This window comes from Tauraco erythrolophus, chromosome 25, assembly GCF_009769465.1.
Source record: "Tauraco erythrolophus isolate bTauEry1 chromosome 25, bTauEry1.pri, whole genome shotgun sequence".
Taxonomy (NCBI): Eukaryota; Metazoa; Chordata; class Aves; order Musophagiformes; family Musophagidae; genus Tauraco; species Tauraco erythrolophus.
The window spans coordinates 897,525-923,477 of record NC_141489.1 but is presented as its reverse complement, the minus strand read 5'-3'; the positions used below and the strand labels follow the sequence as shown (position 1 = coordinate 923,477).

Here is a 25,953-nt window from a genome sequence, read left to right as displayed (position 1 = left end):
CTCTTTCTCTTCTCTGTCCTTCATAATGAATTAATTTCTAACCTTTTTGCTGTCTGTCTGTTCATTTGGTTTATTCACCCATCTGGTATCACAGTGGATGTGTCTATTTTATTATTATTTAAGCTGTTCTTTCCTTGGCCTGACCGTTTCCCACGACTGAGGATTTAATTCTGGGACTGTCACAATTGCTGTGGTCTGTGTTCTGAATGTGCCACTAGAGGATGCTGTGAGAGCCCACACGCTGCACTGGCACCTCCCAAACCGCCTGCCCTGGTGCCCCTGGTACCGAGTGCGGGATGTATCCTGCTGTGCCGCCCGCCCGCCGAGCAGAGCTGTGCGGAGTACGATATTCCCTTGCCCTGCCACTGCCAGAGCAGGCTGATTTCAGCTCGCTCCGTCGTGTGCTGATGACTTTGCTATCACGATGGGTGAGTTATGCTCTGGTGAGTCCTGCCCCATAACTCCATCCAGCAAAGGGGAGCCAGGGCCGGGTGTGCGGGCTCAGCGGTGGGCGCACCCTCGGTTCGTTGCCGTTAAGATGCTCCGGAGAGATCGAGGGCAGCACGCCCGGCACGGGGCTTTCTCTCCCACTTAAGAGAGATGGCAGAAGGGGAGCGGGAGACTCGAATGTTCCCGGCAGACAGGGCCCTTTCTAGGATCAGAAACATTCTTTCTGTTTAAACTGGTCAAATAAGATGTTTCATCCCAAAGTCTGCTGTAGCCGGCTAATGCTGAGGTTTAGAGCTTTTTTTTTTAGGTAGTCAGCACTGGCTGCTATGGGAAGTAAAATGGAGCATGAGGCAGAGCAGGAGTCTCGGTGCAGGAGGAGCACAGCCCTGTTGTGACTCAAGGGAGAGGTATTTTTGCTTTGACTTTACAAAGCTCCTTTGTTTTCTAGGGATAGAGTTCCTCTGTCTTTTTCTTTATGATGGGCCGAGAATCCGGCGTTGGGGTGTATCACGTAGGCGGTTCGATGCCTTTTTGAGGAACACGTTGTTGTACAAAAAGGTGGTATTTGGCCTGACCTGACTCTGTTTGCAAAGCAAAGTGCAAGTGCAGAGCTATTTGACGGAATAAAAACCGCGAGTGGTTTGTGTGCTGCCCAGCCAACAGTGAAGGCGTGTGAGACCCACCGGGTTTGTCACGGGCAGCGTCGAATCACCCCCCTGGTACGTGGCAGACCCTGTTCAGCTGCTTTCCCAGCCCAGTGCAAAACAAAGGCTGGTTTGTAAGTTTTAAACGAGGGAGATATTTCACCGATTTTTCTTCCTCTGTCAAGCCCAAATAATAAGTGTGTGTTACATGAAACGGGGGTTTTAGTAAGAAAGGTTGAACCTTCCCTCCGCCCTGCCATCCTCCACCCTCCGTCCAGAACCCCGTACAGCCACAGATCTGGGAATACTGTCTGATGAAATAAGGGAACACACTTCCTTTGTTTGGAACCATCAGATAAAAGACCTGAGTCCAGATCTTCCAACATGTCAGGAGGAATAATCCTGACAATTGAACTTTGTGTTATAAGGAGAACTTCTTGGCATACTCATCACTCATTTCCTGATCTGATCCTTTGCCTTTATTGAACAAGATTAGAGAGAGATCCCTCATCTAAAAGTTGGGAAGAGAGGGCTGCCTGAATATGACTGATTTCTTATTCAGTGACCCAAAGGAAAATGTTTTTGATTTCTCAAAAATTTCGCGAAGTTTTGGATTTAGTTAATCCTGATTGTTTCAGTTCAGCTGCTGAACTGGCAGATCCGCCGCTCGCACATCCCTTTTAGGGAACGCTAGGAAAAGGGTTTCGCCATCCTGTTTTCTTCCCTATAGGTGTCACTCTTGAGTTTAATGTGAATGTATTCCTTCATCTCCTATATTTTGTCCCGACATCACCTGATTACGTTAGGACACACAATTTTCTTTGGGGCCATATTATATACTATGCCTAACTTTGATTTCTCTGTGAAGGTGTCTCTCATTTGTTCCGCCTACATTTCAATACAGTATTACTGCACCAAACAGATCGCTGGACACACAGTTTTCTTTGCATTGCAGAAAAGTTTTATTAGAGGCATTGTTATCAGCAGAAAGTAGATCACCGATTGCATTGCAGATAGGTGTGTGTAGATACAGTGATTGCATATGAAGAATTATATAAAAAGGAAGAAGTAGATAATTTTAGGAGAGTCCTAGAAATTATTCATCTCAACTTCAGCAGTAACGTTTGCAGAGCAGTCGGTGTGTTGGGTGGGCACGCAGCCCGTGTGCTGTCTGAATTACCGCGCTGCACGGCAATAGGTGGGTCGGGGAAGACCGGCGCGTTGGTGGTATCTTAACACACTCTTGATTGCCCTGTGGAGTGAAAGAACAAACCATTACTCTGATGGGGAAATCAAGAGTCTCTTGCAACACAGACAGTTCAGATGTATCCACTATTCAAATGTCCGTCTGCATTAGCACAGGCGTGGGAAAGGAGCTCAGCCTGGTTCTGTACCTGAAGCTGGGACACCTTGAAATTAAGAGATTTGATTGTGAACAGTTTAATCCCTGTTGCAATGGCAAATGTGGAAGCCATAACACAAGGAATAGTATTAACAGGAAAAGAGGTGAAACACAAAATATGAAAGCCGTGGGAGCAGGATAAATTAGGATCCTCTTTGGAAGATGTTTCTTACCTGTCTTCTCACCAGATTGACCATGGCAGTACGAAGTAGAAGAATAAGAGTGGGAGGATATTCCACCTCCTTGGAGACCTCCTTGAGACGTCCTGTGCAAGGAAAGGAGTTTTAATTAAGGCAATGACAAATAACACTCATAAAGAGACATACTGCGACACGATGTGCAGCGCGTGTAACAGCTTGGCTTTTCCTGGACCTTGAAAATATTTCTTTATATTTTTTTATTTCATTCCCTTCAGCTATATTTTCTGAGAAAGTTGTAGAAGCAGAAATAACAAAAGGCCGTAGAAGTGCAGTTCTTCCACTTTCACAGCCCAGCTGGGAGAGAAGGCAGTATGGTACCGTTTGGCTTTGCATGGGGATTCCTGAGACGGAATTCTCTCTGCACAAACAGGCCGAGAGGAACTGTTTAACTGAAAATACACCAGTAATTATAAGCTCCGTGTTTCCCTCTGAGTTTGATGTGCTTATTGAGTTTATGATAAATACATTTCAGTGCAGAGGCTGTGAAAAAAACCTATTGTATTTAGGTTTCAGCTACAGACTGCTGAAACATTCTGCTCTGTCTTCTCTGAGTCTCAATAGAGAAAAGATTGCGACCGAATTTGTGCCCTTATTGGCAAACAGAACACCTACACAATGTCCTGCTGTCCCTCCTGCAGCAGTGCCCGGTACTGGGCAATCTCCTGCTCCAGGCGGGTCTTGATGCCCAGCAGCATCTTGTACTCCTGGTTCTGACTCTCCATCTCGCAGCGGATGCTGGCCAGCTCCTCCTCTACGGAGTTAATCTGCATTTGGATTTGTTGCAGCAGGCAGCCGTAGCGATTTTCCGTTTCTGCCAAGGAGTTTTCCAGAGAGTTTTTCTGGAAGTGGAAACGCAGCAGTTTAGGACCCGAGCTCTACCCGCTGCTGCCCAAGGCAGGAGTTTCCCGTTGCGAGGAGGGAAGGGCCCTCAGCCGTCCTGCCCCACGTACCGTGCTGAGCTGCGCCTGCAGTTCGATCTCCAGGTTCTGTATTTCACGTCTCAGTTCAGTCAGCTGTTGGTTGCTGGTCTGGATGTCCTGGCTGCTGGAAGTGACCTGGCGATTGACTTCTTCAATCTGCAGGAATGAAACCCCAAACACAAGTTCTGAGTGAGAAGATCCCATCAGGGAGCAGGTTTGCTGACTGAGAACTGAGATAGCCAGGGAGCCTCTCCCTTTCTTGGAGTCCTCTCCGAGGACAGCCTGGGCATTGCTCCCTAGATCCTGTCGTTCCACCCACCTTTGCCCATCAGACCTGGCCTGCTCCCCCTTTTTCCTTCCCATTCCCCCGGCTGTGCAGGTGAGGGCCCACTGAGCAGCTCCTCCTTTTAGCCAAAGCATCGCACGCCCAGCACCAGGGTGTCTGGGTCTTCCCCCAGAAGGACACTCCACCCTGTGCAGTGCTCCATACCTTGACTTCATACCACTGCTCAACCTCTCTGCGGTTCTTCTCGATGATCTGCTCGTATTCGTTTCTCAGGTCGTTCAGTATCTTTGTCAAGTCTTCGCCAGGGGCAGCGTTGACCTCCACGCTCACGTCGCCGCTGGTTTGAGACTGCAGCTGTCTTATTTCCTGCGGAGTCCGAAGGGAGGAAGAAAGAGCAGAGGTCATCTCTTGTGTTGGGGACAGTGGGCAATGCAGAAGCAGTAGCAAGGTAGAGAGGAGTGACAATCACATGACATAAGGCTGGATTGACTTGACAGGTAACTTTTGGAAGGCTGAAGAATCAAAGGACTGTGTCTTGGACTTGCTACTTATCATTGGATCATACCTCCTCATGGTTTCTCTTGAGAGCGATCAGTTCATCCTTCAAGGACTCTAGCTCGGATTCCAGGGAAGACCGGGTGCGAGTGAGTTCATCCAGGAGATTTCTCAAGCCATTAATATCAGCCTCCACAGTCTGACGGATGACCAGTTCGTTCTCATACCTGCACCAAAGAAAACAGAAGCATTTCACATTCATTTCACGAACATGCATAGGCTTCGTCATATGTCTTGGGAAATGGTTTCATCACCTGCATTCATGAGTCTCGTAATATTCTTGACATGAAAGATGCAGGGTTCACAGAGAGGTACTCACTTCATTCGGAAGTCATCAGCAGTCATCTTGCTGTTATCGATGTCCAGAAGCATTTTGTTATTGTCCACAGTGGCAGCAATGATCTACGAAAGGGGAAGGTGCAGATGAGTCTTTCTGTGTTCAAGGCACTCAGGACAAGAAGAAGGAAAACCCAGAACTTTGATAGGGCTTTGTTGCAGGTCTTGGAATTGTTTCCTGCCGTAATGCTGGGGCCACAGAAAGTTGTTGAAATGCCATGCCTCAAGAACTGGTGTGTGCCAGATTTTGACCTCCTCAAGCATTCTGGTGAAAGACTACTTTGATGGAGGAAAGAACAAAAGATCATTTATAATGGGATATCACCAACACCTATGGGTTTCTACACTCTAGGTGTATAAGGAAATGTCTTTGTCCCTGATGCTGTAATTTGTCTCATAAAAAAAGCTGCTTGTAAGGGCAAGCCTTGGTCCTTCCATCAGGTGTACGTAGCAGTGTGCAGAGGCAAAGGGAGTTCAGCTCCTGCAGTCCAGGTGCTTTGGCTTTGCTCTCCATCCAGCTGAACTGGGTGGGAGCAGAGGGAAAGCCTGGAAGCCACACACGCCTGGCGTGGAGCCACCGGCGCAAGGTGGGATTGCAGGTACGTGCCCCAGCACGTTGGGACCTGGTGGAGCGCTCCTTGGTGCCTCGGGCTGTGCCCCCAGAGCATGTCCCTTGTGCTCGTGGGAAGGAGGAAGCCCTTACAGGTGGGAATAGCGTGGGGAGATGGAGCCATGTTAGCGGGGGCTGTCCTACCTGATTTTGGAGCTGTTCGATGGTCTGGTAGTAGGAGCTGTAGTCCTTTGAGGCGCTGGGAGCTTGTTTCCTGTACCAGTCGCGGATGTGGTGCTCAAGCTGAGCGTTCTCTTCCTCCAGCCGCCGCACTTTGTCCAGGTAAGCAGCCAGGCGGTCATTGAGGTTCTGCATGGTGACCTTCTCATTGCCACTCAGGAGGTCCCCCCCAGCACCAAAGCCTCCTGCAAAGCCCCCGCCAAAGCCTCCTGCAAAGCCACCCCCAAAGCCCCCGCCAAGGCTGCCGGCGCCCACGGCCCCTCCGTAGCCCACGCCGCACGCTCCCCCGCCATAGCTCCCACCGCCGATCACGGAGGAGGCGTATCGCCGGCAGGAGACGGAGGAGCTCCTGCCGCTGCCGCCACCGCAGCCCCCTGCGCCGCCACCGCTCCTGTACGAGGTGCTGGATGTCGTTCTCTTGACGCTGCAGCTCATGGTGAGGTTACTCAGGTATCCAGCCCCGGATGCAAAGCCTGCTGCACAGCTTGAGACAGAAAATCCGACTGCAGCCTCCTGTCCTGCCCGGTGGCTATTTATACCGTGTTGGGTGGGTGTCAGCTGGAAGGCCGGCCAGCTTCCCAGGGAGTTTGCCAGCCCTCGTGCTTGTGTCGAAAGTGATGTGTAAGGGGAATTTCTTGTGGGGCTTTGGGCAGCCCTCCCCAGAGACATTGTGCTTGCGTGCTGATTCACACCAAGCGTGCCTCTCATTTCAGGTGGGTGGCTCTGCGTTAGATTGTGTCTCAGATAGTGTGGTGCTGGCTACTCAGTGAGTGAGACTCATTTTATTAGTTGCTCTTTGTTCTTTGTAGTCATTTTTTTGTCTTGAAGACAGGTGGTGAAAGCACCACCTCGTTACTCCTTTTTAGTTCCAAAATTGAAGTATGAACCCAGGCACCCCGTGTGTGAGTCCGGTTCCGTTTTGCCTTCAGAACTGCTGGTAACTGGCGCCACTGGAAACTGAATCTCTAAGAAACAGGTCGTTCCCGAAAAGGGGGCTCAGCTGGGTGCTGTCTTTCAGAATGCTCTGCAGTAAATCTCAGTAGAAGAACGTTTGACGAAGCAATGGTATTCCTGTTTTCACCAAACTCTACTAGTATCACTTCCAGTAGATAATTCTATGTCCTGCGCAGAGCGATGGACATGCAGTGACGGAATTTAAAATCGTGATTTTTTAAAATTTTGTGCCAATTTTCAGTCACTCCAAGATTATTTTAAAATGAAATAGATGTGTAGAATCTGTAAGGCATCACTGACTCTGTCTTGGGAGAGGAGAGCAAAAGGATTCAGCTTTTCAACTTAGCAAAACGAAGGCTAAGATGGTTACCAGCTTGCTCTTGAGGAAGGAGATTCCAGGGTGTTTAAAACAAAGGATGATCCTGTTGTCCACATAGGAAAGGGCATAATCTGATTTTGAGTGTATTTGCACTGGAAACTAAGGGGAGCTTTTTGTCTCTGGGAGGTATAAGGGTCTGGAAGGTGCTTCCATTGTGGGAATGTTAGATGGAAAAGAGAAACAGTTTTGAGATTGGCTTCGACCGACTGATGGTAGGGATTTCATCCTTGGATAGTAGAGGCAGCTGTGATGACCCTTTAGGTCCCCCTGACCTTCTATCTTTTGTCTCTCTGACACCGTGGAGATCTCAAACACTGCTGCACAGTTGCAGCACTTCTGTAAGACAGCAGGATGTGATCAGCCCTTCTTTGGAAATGCAATTTTGCCTTTAAATAACTTATGGAAGACATAAATTTTAAACCTGAAAGCCAAGGGTCCTCTTTACATCAGAGTTACACTTTGATGGGTATTCCTCTCTGTTTGGAAGTTAAAAAGTGCGAGTTCATTTTGTTGGTGATTTCTTCATTTATGGTCTTACTTATACAGAGCTTGCAGTTGTGGCTGGAGCAACATCTAGTCTCTGAGCCACAAGGATTATGAGACCCACAGGAGTTCCTGATGCGTATTGTGGCTGGCTGAAGAATGAGGGCAAGCTGTTTACCCTCTCTCTTGAAACCCCTACACAAACTTTCATAGATATGCTGAAGATAACATAATACTTTGATCTTCATAATTATGATTGTTCTTTTATTGGTAGCTCTCTAATTATCTGCACGTCAGAACCAGTTGCTTTGCATATGTTACTGAGACTGAGTCATCATTATTAAAAAATAAAAATCATTTTCTCATAGGGTGTGATTCCTTAGTCATATTTTCCTCATTAGATTGCTGAAATGCACCTTTATTCTTCCCTATGAGATGTTTATTGCCGATTGCCATTAATGCCAGAGGTGTTGATTTTATATCTCCTCGACATTGTTGCGTCATAATGTCTGACCCAACAATTTCAAACATTTCCCAATGCTGAAATTTCATACTGTCATCAGATGCCTTTTCTCTGGCTCTGCGTCCCTCTCTCCTTTCTGTTGAATAGCTGATCTAACTGTGCTTACTGCTCGGACTGTGTCACAAATACTTTGACTTTCGACTTTCTGTTCTGGAACTCATGGGTGTTTCCATGTCCCCTGTGTGTTTTTGGTCTCCCACCCTGTGGACACAGCTCTCTGGCCTGAGATGGCTGTTGTGAGTCAATTCGGACGTTCCAATTTGCCTTACAGGCCAGAAGAGCCAGGTCTCCTGAGGTGCCCTTGACAGTCACAATCCCAGTGACGACAGGAAGGTCAGACATTGGCTCTTGTAGGGTGTAGAGGCTCCTCAGCCATGTGAAGAGACTGCTAGAGCTTTGAAATCGAACATTATCCTGGAAGACTTTTTGCTCATAATGCACCTTATGAACCTCTGCAAATCAGAAAAGTTTGTTTGAAGTAACAGTGTTGTGAAGCCTTTCCAAGTGCTGTTTACCCACTGGTGAAACTGGATGCAGAGCCACAAACAGATACTCCGAATTGGCAAAAGAACCAAAAGCAGTCAGTGGTTTTCACAGAAGCTTTGATGCCATTACTGGATATACATCTTTAGTCATGCAAGAGGGAGAGGACAACCTCAGAAACAATTACTGGTAATTAATTGTTCTTCAACAAATGAGTCAACTGTGGTCTTGGTAAGAAGAGTGCTGCTCCCATCGGTTTCATCAGGAGCTCCATCTGCGCTTTCCTCATCTATCCCCGTCACCCTCCAGCGTCACTCACCTCAGTTTGTTCCGACAGGAACCGTTTCCACAGCCCCAGATCCTGTTCTCATTTTTCTCTTATGTGACTCCCTGGGACGGACCCTTATAGCTTGCACATATGGAGACCTACAGCAAATCCTATTAAACGTGAGCTGTGTCAGTCCTACAGTCTGTGCAAATTGTTACTCAGCAGTCCTTCCTACCACTGAGAAAGGAAAAGTTTAACAGTAATTCCCAAGGGAAGTGAAGCTCTTCCAATAGAGCAATCCTTTCCTCTTCTCTTTCTCTCTACCTGCTACAATGTGCTGCTGTTATTAACGGTGTTAACGAATTGAATTCTAAGTTCCTCCCTGCCAAAGCCCTGTTTTTCCTTTCCTGGAGATCTTTTCAGAACAACAAGCAGCTGTTACCGCTTTTGCCAACTACCGTGGCGGAAGCGGAGGCTGTGCCGGGAGCAGACAGGGGTATCAGGATACCTGAGTGAACATATTACAGTTTCTGGAGCAGCTGCCAGCCTCAGATGGAGGCGGTGAGGCACGTTGTGCCTTTCCATGCCCACGGCGTGTTCCGTGCGTTTCCCCAGGACGCGGATGGAGGTTAGTGCCTCGGGAGCCGGCGGGGATGTGCGACCGGCACCATGCTGTCAGCACCAGGACTCCGCCAGCGATCCGACCTGCCGCAGGTGGTTTTGCAGCGTGCCCGCTCCTTTCAGGCTAAAGATTTTGCACAGCTTTGGGTTTGCAATTTAACGTGAGATTCTTCTCAGTGCCGCCTGTCTCACAAACGCCTTACACCCTTCAGAAACAGGGACAGACCACCGCAGCTCTGGTGTTCCCGTGTGTTCTCTGGCTGGGGAGACTGTGTTTTTGACCGTTCTGATACTTGTCTGTGCTTCTGGAAGATTAGGAGGAAGCAAAACAACCTTTCAGTGCTTATTTAGATACACTAACTGTAGTTCAAGTTTCCATAATCCTGCCTCCAAAAAGGTGTCTTCTTCAGCTGTTTTGCCCGTGTTAAGTACAGCTGAGACAAGAACGAATTCTGGCAGCCCTTGGAGAGGAAAGCAGTGTTTGCCTTTGCTTTACATCACTTTCCTTACTGATTCAACCTGAAATGAGCCTTTTTTTCTTTGGAGGAGGGCTTTTCTTCATCCAAATTCCTGATGCTAACTGAAAAAAGTTGGTTTGGAAAACCCAGTTTTTTGACATGAATAGAAGGTCTCTCTTCTTTGTGGCTTCTTGCTGCAGACTGCAATTACGATGTTACGATAGCAGAGCCAAGCCACATGACTACTGGAAGAAAACCTAATGCAAATAATACTCTTGTAAGTTGTTTATGATGAGAAAACCTTTCATCTTTCCCTAACAGAACACTCTCAGTCTTAAATGAAACAGCAAATACTAGAGACCAGATTTGGTAAGTGGAGAAGGGAACAACAGGCACTTATAGTTGAATGAAACCTGACTGATTTTGTGCATCCGATGCACAGTTATAGATTGGAAAAGGGCTTCACTGTCATCTTCAGAAAGCACAGCAGGTACAAAATAGCTCTTCTCATTTAGCAGCGCCTGCTCATCTCCGAGTTTGTTGCATGATTTATCTTCTTAGACAGAAAAATAAAGTATAGGGAAGAATTTCAGTGGATGAAATGTGTCTGTGTATTGGGTTTGCATGGCAAGGGTTTGGTAGCAAGGGGTGCTACAGGGGTGGCTTCTGTGAGAAGCTGCTGGAAGCTTCCCTTGTGTCCAATAGCGCCAATGCCAGCCAGCTCCAGGATAGACCCGCCACTGGCCAAGGCTGAGCCCATCAGCGATGGTGGTAGCGCCTCAGCAATGACATAGTTAAGAAGGGGGGGAAAAACCTGCAACCTGGGAGAGGAGTGGGACTGCGTGAGAGAAACAGCTCGCCACAGTCCCTCCTTCCTCTTACGGCACAGCATCAACCAAACGGGTGTGCTGACGGAAACTGGGTTCTTGGTGTTATACTGGCATTTAAATCGAGATTTCTGTCATGAAACATAGGAATGCTTTTGGTGCCTGGCACTGGAGGAAGGCGGCACACTGCCCTGGTGGCCGTGTTTCCTAACAGAGTGAGCGGTACGTCATCCTTTGTGTAGTCAAAGGTGTAGAAATCCTTGAAGTCAGGAAGCCCATTTGTCCTGGAACTGCCGGTACTGAGTCACACCTTCCCGGGCAACCCCAGCCGTGATGAGCTGAGTGAAGCCAAAAATTAGTGAACTCGCATGAGTCACAGTAGTGGAATTGAGCACAGTTTGGGGCATTAACAGGTAACTAAATAATCTTCAGGGAGTTACCCATCATTGGCACTTTCTTTCTCCTTTCACTCCCATCATTCAGAGAGCCTTCAGTAACAAGCAGCAAGGCGAGGGGCCAGCAAGCAGTCTGGTAGCAGCCTTTAGAGAACAAAATGGTAAATGGGTTGTAATTTCCCAGGAAGGAGAAAAATTGTGTCAAGAATGGGTTTCTGGTTTCAACCTTATGCCTCTTGCTTTCGAGCAGAGGGCTGTGATGGTCTCACCTGGCCGACAGCTCCCGTAGGCAGAGCCTGGACCCTGCCGCATGTCGCACGGCCTTCGTGCAGCCGTGCTCGGAATTAGCGACGTCACCTTGTCCTCAGTGATACTGTCTCGGCGTGGTCTCTGTTTTCTTAGTGCAAAAGAGATCGTTCTGGACTGCTACGAAGTGTGACAGGACAAGGTGTATTCGATCGGTTAGTTTGATAAACACCTGTTCGCAGTTTGGTAAATGAAATTTCTCAGACGCACTGGTTTTATTTGCATTGCAGAAGTAAAGTTTTATTAGAGGCAGTGTTAGCAGCAGCATTTAAGCCCTTTGACAAAGAATGAGTTGAGTAAGACAAGCATTGCAGAAGGGGGTGATGAGGTGGTGACCAGGCACTCCTTCCAAACCATCCCGGTTGCACCAGCTGTGCTGCAGAAGCGCTCGGTCCAGTCTCTCGCCGTCCGTGGTCGGTGCGTCTCGGCTGGAGGCTGCAGCGGCGCGGCTGTGGCTCTAGCACACCCTGGACTGGCCTGGGGAGAGGCAGAGCAAAGCGTTGCCAAAGGGGGAGGGAGATCTGATGTTCTGCTCGACTGCATCCTTTCACCCAACACGCTGTGTTAGCAACAGGGCACTGGGGGGACGCTGAGAGGCTCTGAGCCCCGCGATGCCCTCAGCACGTCCTCGCAACCGTGGGGTTTTTATTCCAATGAGCATATGCCATTCTGTAAAGTTTATAGTCTGTGTTTTATATTTAGGTGGAGTGAAGGGCAAAACTTGCTGTGTTTTAACCCCTGATTCCTCCATGATGGAGTCAATGAGATTCTCTCGCTCCTTAGCTACCGGACTTGGGAATCTTGCCCAGCCCAAAATGCAAAACTTTTTTCTGACAAAATGCAGTGTAGTCCTTGGGGTAGATGCAACCCACTCATAAACAGCCGAACAAAGTGTTGTCTTACCTGACACATCACCACACTGGGAATGAGAGTACGAAGTAGAAGAGTATGAATGGGAGGATTTTCCGCCTCCTTGGAAAGCTCCTTGGGAGACACTGTAAAAGGGGAATAATTAATTCACCACAAAACACCTAACAACTGGGTATTCAGTCAAAAAAGCTTGCTCTATGGGCAAGTCTCTATTAGCAATTAAGGACACAAGGATCTCTTTTTACTCCCTTACTCTAACATGGAACACCTACACAATGTCCTGCTGTCCCTCCTGCAGCAGTGCCCGGTACTGGGCAATCTCCTGCTCCAGGCGGGTCTTGATGCCCAGCAGCATCTTGTACTCCTGGTTCTGACTCTCCATCTCGCAGCGGATGCTGGCCAGCTCCTCCTCTACGGAGTTAATCTGCATTTGGATTTGTTGCAGCAGGCAGCCGTAGCGATTTTCCGTTTCTGCCAAGGAGTTTTCCAGAGAGTTTTTCTGGAAGTGGAAACGCAGCAGTTTAGGACCCGAGCTCTACCCGCTGCTGCCCAAGGCAGGAGTTTCCCCTTCTGAGGAGGGAAGGGCCCTCAGCCATCCTGCCCCACGTACCGTGCTGAGCTGCGCCTGCAGTTCGATCTCCAGGTTCTGTATTTCACGTCTCAGTTCAGTCAGCTGTTGGTTGCTGGTCTGGATGTCCTGGCTGCTGGAAGTGACCTGGCGATTGACTTCTTCAATCTGCAGGAATGAAACCCCAAACACAAGTTCTGAGTGAGAAGATCCCATCAGGGAGCAGGTTTGCTGACTGAGAACTGAGATAGCCAGGGAGCTTCTCCCTTTCTTGGAGTCCTCTCCGAGGACAGCCTGGGCATTGCTCCCTAGATCCTGTCGTTCCACCCACCTTTGCCCATCAGACCTGGCCTGCTCCCCCTTTTTCCTTCCCATTCCCCAGCTGTGCAAGTGCGGGCCCACTGAGCAGCTCCTCCTTTTAGCCAAAGCATCGCACTCCCAGCACCAGGGTGTCTGGGTCTTCCCCCAGAAGGACACTCCACCCTGTGCAGTGCTCCGTACCTTGACTTCATACCACTGCTCAACCTCTCTGCGGTTCTTCTCGATGATCTGCTCGTATTCGTTTCTCAGGTCGTTCAGTATCTTTGTCAAGTCTTCGCCAGGGGCAGCGTTGACCTCCACGCTCACGTCGCCGCTGGTTTGAGACTGCAGCTGTCTTATTTCCTGCGGAGTCCGAAGGGAGGAAGAAAGAGCAGAGGTCATCTCTTGTGTTGGGGACAGTGGGCAATGCAGAAGCAGTAGCAAGGTAGAGAGGAGTGACAATCACATGACATAAGGCTGGATTGACTTGACAGGTAACTTTTGGAAGGCTGAAGAATCAAAGGACTGTGTCTTGGACTTGCTACTTATCATTGGATCATACCTCCTCATGGTTTCTCTTAAGAGCAATCAGCTCATCCTTCAAGGACTCTAGCTCGGATTCCAGGGAAGATCTAACCAGAGTCAGGTCATCCAGGATATTTCTCAAGCCATTAATATCAGCCTCCACAGTCTGACGGATGAACAGTTCGTTCTCATACCTGTACCACAGACAAGGGAGACAAAGAAATGGGAAATGCGATGATGACAGTCAATGGCACACATCTTTCCAAGGTCAGTATCCCGATAAAACATGGAGACTCAGTAACACCTCTCGGGGCAGTGCTGCCTTGTCTCCTGAGATTATGAGGAGGATTTGAAAGGCATGTAGGGTTCACAGAGAGGTACTCACTTCATTCGGAAGTCATCAGCAGTCATCTTGCTGTTATCGATGTCCAGAAGCATTTTGTTATTGTCCACAGTGGCAGCAATGATCTACGAAAGGGGAAGGTGCAGATGAGTCTTTCTGTGTTCAAGGCACTCAGGACAAGAAGAGAAAAAACCCCAAATCTTTGGTGGGGCTTTATTGCAGGTCTTGGAATTGTTTCCTGCTGTAATGCAGGGGCCATATGAGAGGGTAATGCTCCCAATTTACCTATCAAGGAAACTCGGGCTCTCACAGACCATCCCTCCAAAACACAACTCTTTGCTTTTCTTTCCCGAGTTAGAGCTCTCCTTGTGTCCCAACCAATGTTTTCAGCAATTTGCTTTTTCACAGTGTGTTTACTCTATATTTTTTCCCAATGTAAGCTGCTTGTAAGGGCAAGCCTTGGTCCTTCCACCAGGCGTACGTAGCAGTGTGCAGAGGCAAAGGGAGTTCAGCTCCTGCAGTCCAGGTGCTTTGGCTTTGCTCTCCATCCAGCTGAACTGGGTGGGAGCAGAGGGAAAGCCTGGAAGCCACACGCGCCTGGCGTGGAGCCACCGGCGCAAGGTGGGATTGCAGGTACGTGCCCCAGCACGTTGGGGCCTGGTGGAGCGCTCCTTGGTGCCTCGGGCTGTGCCCCCAGAGCACGTCCCTTGTGCTCGTGGGAAGGAGGAAGCCCTTACAGGTGGGAATAGCGTGGGGAGATGGAGCCATGTTAGCGGGGGCTGTCCTACCTGATTTTGGAGCTGTTCGATGGTCTGGTAGTAGGAGCTGTAGTCCTTTGAGGCGCTGGGAGCTTGTTTCCTGTACCAGTCGCGGATGTGGTGCTCAAGCTGAGCGTTCTCTTCCTCCAGCCGCCGCACTTTGTCCAAGTAAGCAGCCAGGCGGTCATTGAGGTTCTGCATGGTGACCTTCTCATTGCCACTCAGAAGGAGGTCCCCCCCAGCACCAAAGCCTCCTGCAAAGCCCCCGCCAAAGCCTCCTGCAAAGCCACCCCCAAAGCCCCCGCCAAGGCTGCCGGCGCCCACGGCCCCTCCGTAGCCCACGCCGCACGCTCCCCCGCCATAGCTCCCACCGCCGATCACGGAGGAGGCGTATCGCCGGCAGGAGACGGAGGAGCTCCTGCCGCTGCCGCCACCGCAGCCCCCTGCGCCGCCACCGCTCCTGTACGAGGTGCTGGATGTCGTTCTCTTGACGCTGCAGCTCATGGTGAGGTTACTCAGGTATCCAGCCCCGGATGCAAAGCCTGCTGCACAGCTTGAGACAGAAAATCCGACTGCAGCCTCCTGTCCTGCCCGGTGGCTATTTATACCGTGTTGGGTGGGTGTCAGCTGGAAGGCCGGCCAGCTTCCCAGGGAGTTTGCCAGCCCTCGTGCTCATGCCGAAAGTGATGTGCTAAGGAAATTTAGTGTGAGGTGAGCAAAGCGCATTACCGTTCCGCTCAAGTATGTCTGTGTTGATTCACACGAAGCATTCGCTCTAATTTCGTGTGGGTGTCTCTTTGTTGGGTATTGTGTTGGATACTGTAATATCTCACAGCTGCCATTAATCTGGCGATTTATCACCAGGAACGGGAGTTAATGAGGCTCCACCTGCTTGTCTGTCTCCTTCAGCCTTCTGTGGCGCAACTCGGTATTTCAGCTTTTGCCTTCCTCCTCCGATCGCAGACAGCGATTCCTCAGGGCCAGCAGCCTCCGGGGGACTCTTCATTCCTTCATTTATTTGGAATTTACATTAGCTATTTAGAAATCTGCTTTAATAAATTATTAATTTTTAAAACCGCGTTTCCATGTCTGTTATGGAAGAGAACTTCCCACTGAATTTTTTACTCTGTTGTCACTGCTTATGTTGAGGAAGGTCCTGCTGGCATTTAACTCATTCTGAAAGTGCAGGGTGGTGATTGCAGCCATTCTTCCTGTTGAAGAAGAGGGGGTGACAACCACTGAAGTAGTATTTTGAAAGGGAAAACATATTAAAACTTTTCCTGTCAAACAGCTATTATTTTTTTTAGCTGTTTTAAATGGACTCAGAGAAAATTGAGGAAAATATTTTGTATTTTCACAATCATACTAAAATAGCCATTCCTCAGAATATGTCCTTGAATTAATAACTGTGATGCAGTGCCAAAGATTAGATCTGAAAAAATATAATAATTACCTGAGCTCGTTACAGTGAATTGTGTTTACCAATGGTTAGAGAGTGTCTTGCAACACGAAACACAGTAAGAAACAATTGTGTATTTTTTTCCACTGCCTGTGCAGTATGGGATGTTCAGTGAGCTGCTTTTTCCATCTTTGCTAATCAGCCTTCTGTGAAACTGAGGAAAGCCTTGGACAGACGGGAATTCTGGGGTTCCCAGCTGTGCGTTGAATACTGGCCCTGTAACTCCTACAGAAGAGTCATGTGGCTGGTGCAAAGGAAGCACAAGGAGCTGGTGGAACCCGCTGTGAATTACCACCTCGAAATCAACGTAGCCACAGTGAGGAAGGATGAATTCCACCTAGAAGTATTTTAGGAAGAGGTTCTATATTACCGAAGAAGAAATGAACTCGTTAAAATGAGCAAAAGAAGAGTGAGAAGGAATTGAGTCACCTTGCACATGAAGGCACGCGTCAGAGGAGGGAGCAGGAGTGTCTGAATTGGAGGACAGTGCCTGCGTGTGCCCCACGGATGTACAAAGAGCAGCACCTTTGGGTGGTGCGTTGGCCGTGGTACGTGGGTGCTGCCGTTCAGCTTCTCAAGCCCCAGTGAAGCAGCTCTCCTACCCGCCCGTCTCCCGGGGCAGCGCGGGCACTGAACAAAGCTGGGCACAGGCAAGGCTCCTGCTCCCACCATGCCTCTGGAAGCTGACGGAGAACTACTTGAGAATAGTACAGCTTCGCCCTGGGTGGAGCCATACTCTTGTAGAGTCTTCTGGTTTGAGGTTTTTTAATAGGTTTATGATTTGACAATAGGCTTTTGTATATCCTTATATCTGATGTTCTTTATCCGAGGAATTATACAGAAAGGCTTGTCAACAAAATGTTGGTGACTTGGAAGGGGAGGGGTCTGAACCGTTCCCACTTCTATCTGTAGAAGTGCTCAGTCCTTAAAGGCTGCATATGAGATGAGTTATAATCTTGAGGTGCTGAGTCCCAGAGCTTTGGTTCAGGTGCCTAGAGGCATGTCCTTGTCGATACTGCCGGTGATTTCCCGAGAACCGAGAGGTGTTAGCTCTGACTCCAGAAGGAAAGGGACTTCCTATGTGGGAAATACTCCTTAAGAGAGAAACAAAATTTTGAACTTAAAGCGAAACTGAATTATGAAAATCATCTACAAAATTATGACTTTCCAACTTTTTATCAACTAACTTTAATTAGAAACACCTTCATGTCAGTCGTGATTTCGCCTATGGCTGTGCTTAGAGAGAGTGCTGTGATGTCGTTGGTCATGATGTGTCTCCTCCTGAGGCTGAAATGCTCCAGGATACTGTCTAGTGCACATGCAGAAATCTTTTCTATACGTTTTCCACCGTTCTCTGAATCTTTTCCAGCACCATCATATTATTTTTGAGACAGGGCCTCCAAAGTTACAGCACTCGAAATACAGCCCAGGCTGTCTACGTGCCCTGAACTGACAGTGGAGTTAGTGGCATTCTTCATTTTGATGTTCTGTGTATTGAGTGGAGAAGCATCTCTGTGGCCACAACCTTCAGGAGGAAATATCCTCAAATTTCACAGTTCTCCATGGAAGACCCCAGCTGTATTCCATTCATCAAAATATTCTTGCTGTCTAGATGCACAGGGTTTTCCTCAATCTTTGTTCAAGATACAGTGAGATTCCTTATTCCTCTCTCATACTAATTTTTAATTTCCTTAACCACACCAGTGGCTTTCTCCTGAAAATCCTTCATTCCCTCTGAGTCGCCTACTAGGTCCTGTCTCCACTCTGTCTGTTTTAACCTCTTCTGAACTGGTGCGTAGCACTCAGTGCCTGTTGGGAAGCAAGGTAATTACGAGACAGGAAAATAAATCTCTTTAAAGGTCGATTTAAAGTGTAGATTGACATCTGTGGAGGTGGACACAAGGTGCAAAAGGTAACAAGATAGTACCCTCTAGAGGGCTCTGGCATAAGCACAGTTGATTATTTTGAAATAATCCACATACCATTTAGGAGGAACATCACATCTCTTTCTGGATGGTGTGTGTAGTCTGAGTAAAGCAAAGAGACAGAAATCAGCACTGCGGGAATCTCTTTCTTCCTGTCGTGTGTCCCTGGGAGCATTTGTGTAGACACAAGTCTGAGGAGCCTGGTTCACACACAAGTACAGGCTTCGGTTCGGGGCAGGTCGGGTGTTCCTGTTTCCCTGAATGGTTTGCAAGTGCTGAGAAAGTTTGTATGGCAGCGTCTCCTGTATTTCTGAAATTAATTTTGCATCTATTCTTTCCATCCACACCCCTCTGCGTCAACCGGCTTCACCTCCAGTCGGTGGTGTTGGCCCCTGTGCCACAGCCCCGCGCAGGCGGTGACTCCGCGTTGGCACTGGGGGCCGCTCCCTGGGCACAGCCCTGCCGTCGCGGTTCCGCCTGCGAGTCCATGCACCAGGGAAATAGACCCTTCACTTCTGCAGCCGTGGGGTGATTGTGGCCCATTGCTTGCCCGGGGCACTCTGCCAGCCTTCGGAGCGCGGACCGCTGTGCGCCTGTTAGAACAGCTTCACGTTGACATTCCATGTTGGCCGGGTGACAACGGAGCCTCCTGCAAACAGCTGTCTGAGCTGAGCCTGCCCCAGAGGGGCTGTGGGAGGCTGCCATGCCAGGTGGGCACTGGGCTGTCATGTTCCTGCCCGGGTTTGCCCCTGCTGGGTTTGCCCGCGAGTGGCACAGCCTGTGGCTGACTTCAGTTCTGTGTTGTCTGGGTGGTGGCTGTACAGCGGACTAAGATTTTCAAACGAGCCTGAGGAATGATCTTTAGATGATCTTTAAGGTCCCTTCCAACCCAAACCATTCTATGATTCTATGAATTCAGCTTCTAATTTCTCATTAAAGTTAATTAAGCTTAATTAATTAAGCTGTGGTTTACGATCTGCCTACTGTGGCAGCCCTCTCTCCTCTGTCGTCTCATGCAGAAATTCCTGAGATCCCTCAAACACAAGAGACTGCCGCGAAAGGCCTGGGACGACACGTTTCATTTCCTTGGATCTCTGAATTTGTTATGTGCCAGAAGGCAAAGGGTTTTTTTAACTAAGTCTCTGGAAATGGGTTTTATCCATGGGGGTGGGCTGTGATGAACAAGCTACTGTTTGTTTTCATGGACGAAGTTGTCCCAGTTACTGGAGAAAGCTATTCTATGATTTCTTTGACATAGTGACTGTACAAAAGCCTATAAAAAGCTGGACAGAAGCAAATGCAGCTCCACAAGATGGCTCATAACAAGGGAGTGCTTTCTGGTGGGTTGGTTGTTGAGGTGCTCCGAGCTGTTGCAGCAGCCGAGCAAGCAAGTTTTTGGCAAACTGCAGTCAGAAATGTTTTTAAGTAACAGTATCATCAACTTTTCTACCTGGAGGCACGTGTTGGCATGGCTTTGTATTTTCTTTTTAAGTGTTTACTCCTACAGAATGGAAGAAAACCCACACACAGGATTCTGGTTGCATCAGAAAGAAAAGAAGTTTTATTAGCGACACTTTCCTGATCCAGAACAACCCAGTAACAGACAGGCTGACTCCGTCAAGCGAGTAGCTCGAGTGCCAGTGGTTGAAGTCACAGAGCATTCCGGGCAGAAGAGGCGCATAGCGTGCGGGGCAGGCGGGCAGGTGGATAGATGGCATCAGCAACGTTGAGGAACTATTAAGAGCATCTCTTTCCTCAGGAGCACGGGGAACGTAGAGGATTTGGGCCAGTTTCTGTTTGAAAGGTCTTGCGCTGTAGGATCCTCAAGGTGTATTCTTAGTCAAAAGATTTTCTGCCATACCCTGTTTAGAAATAAGGCAAGGGTTAATTTCTTCAGCACTGGCACTGGATCTCTGAGGCAGCAGTGTTTACCAGACTGGAAAGAAGCTTGATTATGGGATAGATGACCAGAAGCATTCCAAAAGCACAAAGGAAAACTTCAGGTTCTGCAAAGAGCGAGAGAGGTGAAGATGACAGCTGAGGTTTTAACGGCACAAGTAGCTGATGTCACCCACAAAACTGAATAGAAGTTGGACGTGTGTTTCTTAAGCGGAGTTGGTTGTTTTCACACAAATAGGAAAGAATTTTTACTAAAAGTCTATCTAACACTTTCCAGAAATTTTAGTTTATCCTCGGTGCTGTTTACCTCTGGAAAAGGATATCGATACAGCCTGTAAGTTAGGAAGGATGGGACTGAGGGAGCAGTGTGCCCATGAAACAGTTCTCACCTTGGCTTTCACCACCACCTCTGCAGGACTGAGACTGGGAAGATGAAGAGTAGGAGTGGGAACTGCTGATGCCTCCTGAGATCCTTCCTCCTCCTCCTCCTCCTCCAATACTACTGCATCCACCACCGCTTTCCCCTCCTATTCCTCCACTGCCTCCTCCTATTCCTCCTCCTCCAATTCCTCCTCCTCCGATTCCTCCTCCTATTCCGCTGCCGGAGGAAATGCCACCACCTCCATATCCACCACTTATGCTACTACCACCTCCTCCTCCTCCTCTTCCTCCTCCAGAAGAATAGCCACCACCTCCTATTCTACCACCTCCTATGCCTCCTCCTATTCCTCCTCCTGGGATTCTGCAAAGAGAGAGAAAAAAGGGAAAAAAATGTTAATCACGTGCATTTTTGATCTCCAGAGGAAATGTGTCTACAGGTACTGCACGGGAGCCTGCACTTCTCTTGCCTGTGCTTCTGCTTTAGAGCCTGGCACAGGTCAGCAAGACAACTGACGCGGTGCCAAAAATCAGTCTCGCAGTTTCGGCTTGAGTGCAGACTTTTAGCATTTCCCACATTCTGCTCAGACATTTCTTGCAACGTTTAGGATGGCTGCTGTGTGGTGTCGCTGCGCTCCAGGTTGGAAGGCAGAAAAGGAAGTTTTAGCTGTTTTTTCGGGCGCCACTTCAAAGCATAAGGGAAACCAAAGTAGCGGGAACTTTCAGAGAGCTGCACGCTGAGACTTTTGTGAAAGTTTGGAAAACTATGGTCATTTTTCTGTTTACAGTCTTTTCCAAGGTGACTTCTGTCTGCTCCGTTCCTGGAGCCAGGGAAAAGGAAAGGCTCTGCACATGGGTTTCCCTCTCCAGCCCCAAATCAGTAGTTCATAATTTCTGCATTAATTTTTCCTCACATGATTTATATTCGGAAGAGGTTTGCCAAGAAATGTGCAGTACCTCAAAGCTGAGAGGCAGTTGGCCAAGACAGCTGAACAGCCTCATTTCAGCACGAAATCTGACTGTTAATCTAGACTGTTAATTTCCTGCCTGGGTGACTAATCTGGCCACCCCGGGATTCACACTTCGCTGTGTTCTTTTCTCAGTGTACGTACACAAGGTCGTGCTGCCCCTCCTCGAGCAGTGCCCGGTACTGGGCAATCTCCTGCTCCAGGCGGGTCTTGATGCCCAGCAGCATCTTGTACTCTTCGTTCTGACTCTCCATCTCGCAGCGGATGCTGGCCAGCTCCTCCTCCAAGGGGCCGATCATGCCCTGGATCTGCTGCAGCTGCATGTTGTAGCGACGTTCTGTGTCTTCCAGGTTGGTTTGCAAAGAGTCCGCCTGCAAATGGAAAACAAAATACACTGGGAACGTGGCGAGTTTAACTCATTTGCATGGAAAAATCAGATACCTTCACAAAGCAGAAAAAAGCATCTCCTCGAAGACAAGTAACCTGGTATCCTGTTCTCTGCAGCCGGAGTGCTTTCTAGGTGTAGCCATTCTTTCGTTCTAGTGACACATGCAGCCTGTGCCACAGGTGAAGCAGAAACAAACATCTTTACTCACCATGGTGAGTTGCGACTGCAGCTCAATTTCCAGGCTTTGAAATTCACGTCTCAGCTCAGAGATCTGTTGGTTGCTGGACTGTATCTCCTGGCCACTGGAGTGGACTTGTTGATTAACTTCTTCCATCTGAAAAATTCACATACACAATTGAGACATTTCTGATAATGAGAAAACATTGTGGGTTATCACGAAAGCATTGAGAAAGCAATTAATAAGAATAAAGCAAGACATAGTGCAGGCTGACTGTGTATTTCCCACGCGCCCCGCAGCTCGCTCACTCTGTAATTCACTTTGCTGCTGGAACACAGAGATCCCACGTCCTTTACTGCACAACCTTAGTACTCCAGAACTGACCTGTTACAGGAAACTGCTTAAAGTCATTTAAAGTTCATGTCCCTTAAATAATAGGCGATAAGGAGCCTTTCCTCTGCTGGGTGGAAATAGGTCCAGTTCTTTGAGAAAGATTTAGTAACCGAAAAAAGCCTGTGCTTTACCTTGGTTTCATACCAGCTTTCCACCTCTCTGCGGTTGTTCTCAATGAGCCGTTCGTATTCACAACGCATTTCGTTTAATTTTTCCATCAAATTAATGCCAGGGGTAGCATTGACCTCCACATTGACATCACCACCAGATTGTGTTTGCAGTCCTTTAATTTCCTGAAAAAAAAAACACAAAAAGTGCACCAGGCTCTCAAAGGGTGAAGGAGAAATGTCACAGTTTCAAATAAAGGAAAAGAAAGAGCCACAACTCCTCCTGCAAGAGGGACCTCATCTGCCCAGTCGTGAAAGGGACCAGTTCTGCCATCCCTAAGCCAAACTTCGCAGTGACCAGGAGCCAGGCACCACGCACCCTGACATTTTCTCCTCAGGGTCCTAGGAATTCTATGCAGCATGCTCTTTCTAAAAATCCTTTTATGTATTTTTCTTCTCCGTGGCAAATATCACTGCAGATAGATAGTACAAATATTTCCTTTTGACTCCTGCCTATCGTCTGTCTAATTTTCCTTCCATGAGTTCAGCGACAAACTTGTGCTTTGTGCTGAAAGCCATTTGTTTCCCTGGTCTCATTTTGCCACATGCTGACCTAAGTGTCTCATCACATCCCTGCGGCAGCTACGCACGCTACGTACTCCTGAAACCAAAGCCAGATTGTGTCAAGTTGGATGATCAAACCCAGCAGCCAAAATCTGCCTACTGCCAGTGGAAGAAATCCACAGGAAATTCTCCGAGTGCTGAGTTTTCATTAGTTACTATTTTAAAGTGGAGAGACTTACCTCTTCATGGTTCTTCTTCAGATAGATCAGTTCCTCTTTTAGGGATTCAAACTGTGTCTCCAGGTCAGATTTGGCCAAGGTCAGTTGATCCAGAAGTGGACGTAATCCATTAATATCACTTGCCACACTCTGGTGGAGAGTGTATTCAGTTTCGTATCTAAAAACAGACAAAAAGGATAGTAAACGTGCTGCCAGAACTCTTTCTTTGTTACCTTGATTATGAACAGTTCCCATCAGTACATTTTTGGTCTTTAATTCCATTGCTCAATTCTTAAAAGAAAGGACGTAATTCTCTCTCCGTTTCCAATAGGTTTGTTTGATTTCAGTAGAATTTCTCTCTATGAGATGTATGCGATGAGGATTATGCTGAGAACTCTACGTGTAAGGATGGAGAAACTCAAAATGTCCTTTAAATAGCACTCTCCAGTAACGTGTCCAGAGAAAGATAATAATGAAAGACTAACACAAAACCATTCCTAGCATGCTTTTCTCAACAATTATTTATTCTGTCATCGGAACCAAGAGGCTATAGCATCTACAGACATTAATTTGGGATCTGAACTCCTGGGGGGTAAAGGGAGGCAAGAGGGAGTGAGACAGGAAGGGAAGGACTCACTTCAGTCTGAAGTCATCCACAGTCATTCTGGTGTTGTCAATGTCAAGAAGGATCTTGTTAAGGTCCACGTTTGCACCAATAAGCTGAAACGGAGAGGGCAGATGTTATTTGATCACTTGTCTTTTCAGTCCGACACACAGATAGGGGAAAGAATTCCTGTTGGAAACACGTTTCAGAGACTGTTTATGGTAATGTCAAGCCTGACTAGTGCTGCAGGAGCTACAGAGAGAGAGGAGTTTCTTGCTTCCAGTTAAAAGAAAGTGCCTTTGCTGTCAATTTTGGTTTACAAATATCCATTAAAAATGTTATACCTGTTGGAAAGAGTAACTAAATAAACTCTTCATATTCCAAAACCAGTGGGAAAACACATTTACCATTGCATTTGGCAACAACCACATTCGTGTAGCAGATTCAGGACTATTAAATGGCTGAACTGGGCTAAGTGCACATGTGGGCTCGTCCTTCACGAAAAGATGCAGTTAGGACGGCACCAGTAGCACGGCAAAGCAATTGTCTTATCCCCTGTCCGAGGACTAACGAGCGATAGCACAGCCCAAAGAGGGATGTTGTGCTGCAGGAGGCAAGTGCTGTCCTAATGAGAATCCGTTCAAAGTCAGTCAAATGACATCATACCTGGTTTTGCAGTTCTTCAATTGTTCTGTAGTATTGGCTGTAGTCCCTGGCGTGAGTGGGACCGTGATTTTTATACCACTCCCTGATCAGATGTTCAAGTTGAGTATTTTCGTCCTCCAAGCGTCGCACTTTGTCCATGTAAGAAGCCAGGCGATCGTTAAGGTTCTGCATGGTGAGCTTCTCATTTGTGGAGAGCAAGCCACCATCTTCACCAAACCCCACTCCACCAAAACCACCTCCACCAAAGCCACCACCACCAAAGCTGCCACCACCAAAGCCACCACTACCCCCAAAGCCACTAAATCCACCTCCACTGTATCCACCACCGCCAAAACTACCTCCACCGAGACCAGCTCCATAACCACCTCCTGCTCCCCCAAAACCACCTCCACCTGATCCATATCCTCCTCCTATACTTCCACAGCCTATTCCTCCTCCGTAACTACCACCACTTATTCTCCCACCGTAGCTACTGCGGCTAATCCTTCCACAACTGCCACTGCTAAAGCCCCCTCCATAGCTGCTCCTGGAAACTCCTCCACCATAGCTTCTCCCAGAAAAGCCTCCACTTCCTCCAGAAGAGGTGTATTTTCTTGTGGACACTGAGGAGTATCCACCAGACTTACGTACTCCAGAGCTGCTACCCCCTCCACCACCTCCACCACTATATCCTCCACCACCACCACCACCACCACCTCCACAGCTAATTCTAGTGCTACTAGTCGAAGACTTAGTGCCACAGCTCATAGTGACAGCAGGCAGGAGTCTAACCCCAATCCCAAGTTTAGCTGCACAGCCTGATAAGATTCAGGACTGCAAATTTTCATCCCCAGCTCTCTCTATTTATACTTTGACAGTGGGTGTCACCATCAGGGTGTTTCCTTCTCCCGGGGCATTTACCAACCTTGTTGTTTGTGCCAAGAATAATTTGCTGAACAATATTTTTGTGCCGATATCTCAGACAATCTGTCCAATCGCTGGGTTTATGGTGTTTGTTTAAGACCAAACATTTCGTTTCTTTTGGGTGGCATTCTTTTCAGTTAGCTTTTTCTGGAATAGGTGTCCTTTGCCTCGTGCAGCCTGGATCTGCTTTACGATGGAAAAGCCACTTTGTTCAGGATCCCGTTGAAGCTCATGTTGAGATAACGTGTACCTGATGGAACTGTACAGAGAGAATTTTTGTTTGGGTTCTGCCCTAAAAGAAAGAAGATGAGGCACGAGTCTCACGTTGGACTGCGTGATTATTTGTTCAATTATTAACCTGCTTTCTTTCTCAGGTTTTTGTAGCTGCTGTTGTCAAAGATTATTGTTCTCTTGCTCTTTCCTATTTTGTGCATTCAAGATCTACGCTGCTTATATTCTTCTTCTCACTATACGAGATAGTGCAAGGGCTTTATGAATAGGACTGTATAAATTTGTCTGTTTAGATTGTCCAACTTGGGTGTCCCTGCCATTGGTCAGAGAACATACTTATTTATGAGAAGTCTATTTCAAGCAATGCAGTGGGATTCTTATTTAACAGCCAAAATCTTCCCTTTGTGAAGAAAGTGATAGGACAGCGC

The 25,953-nt window shown here is 48.0% G+C and overlaps 3 protein-coding genes across 3 annotated transcripts; all 3 read right to left on the bottom strand.

Annotated features, from left to right (window-relative positions):
* Positions 1-2,326: 2,326 nt before the first annotated feature.
* Positions 2,327-6,018, bottom strand: LOC104384627 (keratin, type I cytoskeletal 19-like). Its single transcript, XM_086626653.1, has 8 exons — positions 5,548-6,018; positions 4,777-4,859; positions 4,468-4,624; positions 4,107-4,268; positions 3,647-3,772; positions 3,309-3,535; positions 2,670-2,761; positions 2,327-2,346 (listed from the first exon to the last, which is right to left on the bottom strand). The coding sequence occupies exons 1-8, from the start codon at positions 6,016-6,018 to the stop codon at positions 2,327-2,329; spliced, it is 1,338 nt and encodes a 445-aa protein (XP_086482779.1).
* Positions 6,019-11,737: 5,719 nt separating this feature from the next.
* On the bottom strand, positions 11,738-15,148 carry LOC147526908 (keratin, type I cytoskeletal 19-like). The gene is made up of 8 exons (XM_086626633.1): positions 14,675-15,148; positions 13,929-14,011; positions 13,581-13,737; positions 13,220-13,381; positions 12,761-12,886; positions 12,423-12,649; positions 12,184-12,275; positions 11,738-11,757 (listed from the first exon to the last, which is right to left on the bottom strand). The coding sequence occupies exons 1-8, from the start codon at positions 15,146-15,148 to the stop codon at positions 11,738-11,740; spliced, it is 1,341 nt and encodes a 446-aa protein (XP_086482759.1).
* A 4,716-nt stretch (positions 15,149-19,864) lies between these two features.
* Positions 19,865-25,138, bottom strand: LOC104379190 (keratin, type I cytoskeletal 19). Its single transcript, XM_009986403.2, has 8 exons — positions 24,392-25,138; positions 23,759-23,841; positions 23,143-23,299; positions 22,364-22,525; positions 21,870-21,995; positions 21,418-21,644; positions 20,317-20,669; positions 19,865-19,890 (listed from the first exon to the last, which is right to left on the bottom strand). Exons 1-8 carry the CDS (start codon positions 25,136-25,138, stop codon positions 19,865-19,867), a joined length of 1,881 nt encoding a protein of 626 aa, XP_009984705.2.
* Between the last annotated feature and the right edge of the window lie 815 nt (positions 25,139-25,953).

Bases quoted from the DNA above. Each gene is read 5' to 3' on its own strand.
- LOC104384627 (XM_086626653.1), bottom strand. From the start codon at position 6,018: ATGAGCTGCAGCGTCAAGAGAACGACATCCAGCACCTCGTACAGGAGC. The intron at 4,860-5,547 runs GTAGGACAGCCC...CCCCTTTCGTAG, and splicing joins TCGAACAGCTCCAAAATCAG to ATCATTGCTGCCACTGTGGA. The intron at 3,536-3,646 runs GTACGTGGGGCA...TTCCACTTCCAG, and splicing joins TGCAGGCGCAGCTCAGCACG to AAAAACTCTCTGGAAAACTC.
- LOC147526908 (XM_086626633.1), bottom strand. From the start codon at position 15,148: ATGAGCTGCAGCGTCAAGAGAACGACATCCAGCACCTCGTACAGGAGC. The intron at 14,012-14,674 runs GTAGGACAGCCC...CCCCTTTCGTAG, and splicing joins TCGAACAGCTCCAAAATCAG to ATCATTGCTGCCACTGTGGA. The intron at 12,650-12,760 runs GTACGTGGGGCA...TTCCACTTCCAG, and splicing joins TGCAGGCGCAGCTCAGCACG to AAAAACTCTCTGGAAAACTC.
- LOC104379190 (XM_009986403.2), bottom strand. From the start codon at position 25,138: ATGAGCTGTGGCACTAAGTCTTCGACTAGTAGCACTAGAATTAGCTGT. The intron at 20,670-21,417 runs GTACGTACACTG...CTCTCTTTGCAG, and splicing joins GAGGGGCAGCACGACCTTGT to AATCCCAGGAGGAGGAATAG. The intron at 19,891-20,316 runs GTGAGAACTGTT...ATTTCTAAACAG, and splicing joins AGGTGGTGGTGAAAGCCAAG to GGTATGGCAGAAAATCTTTT.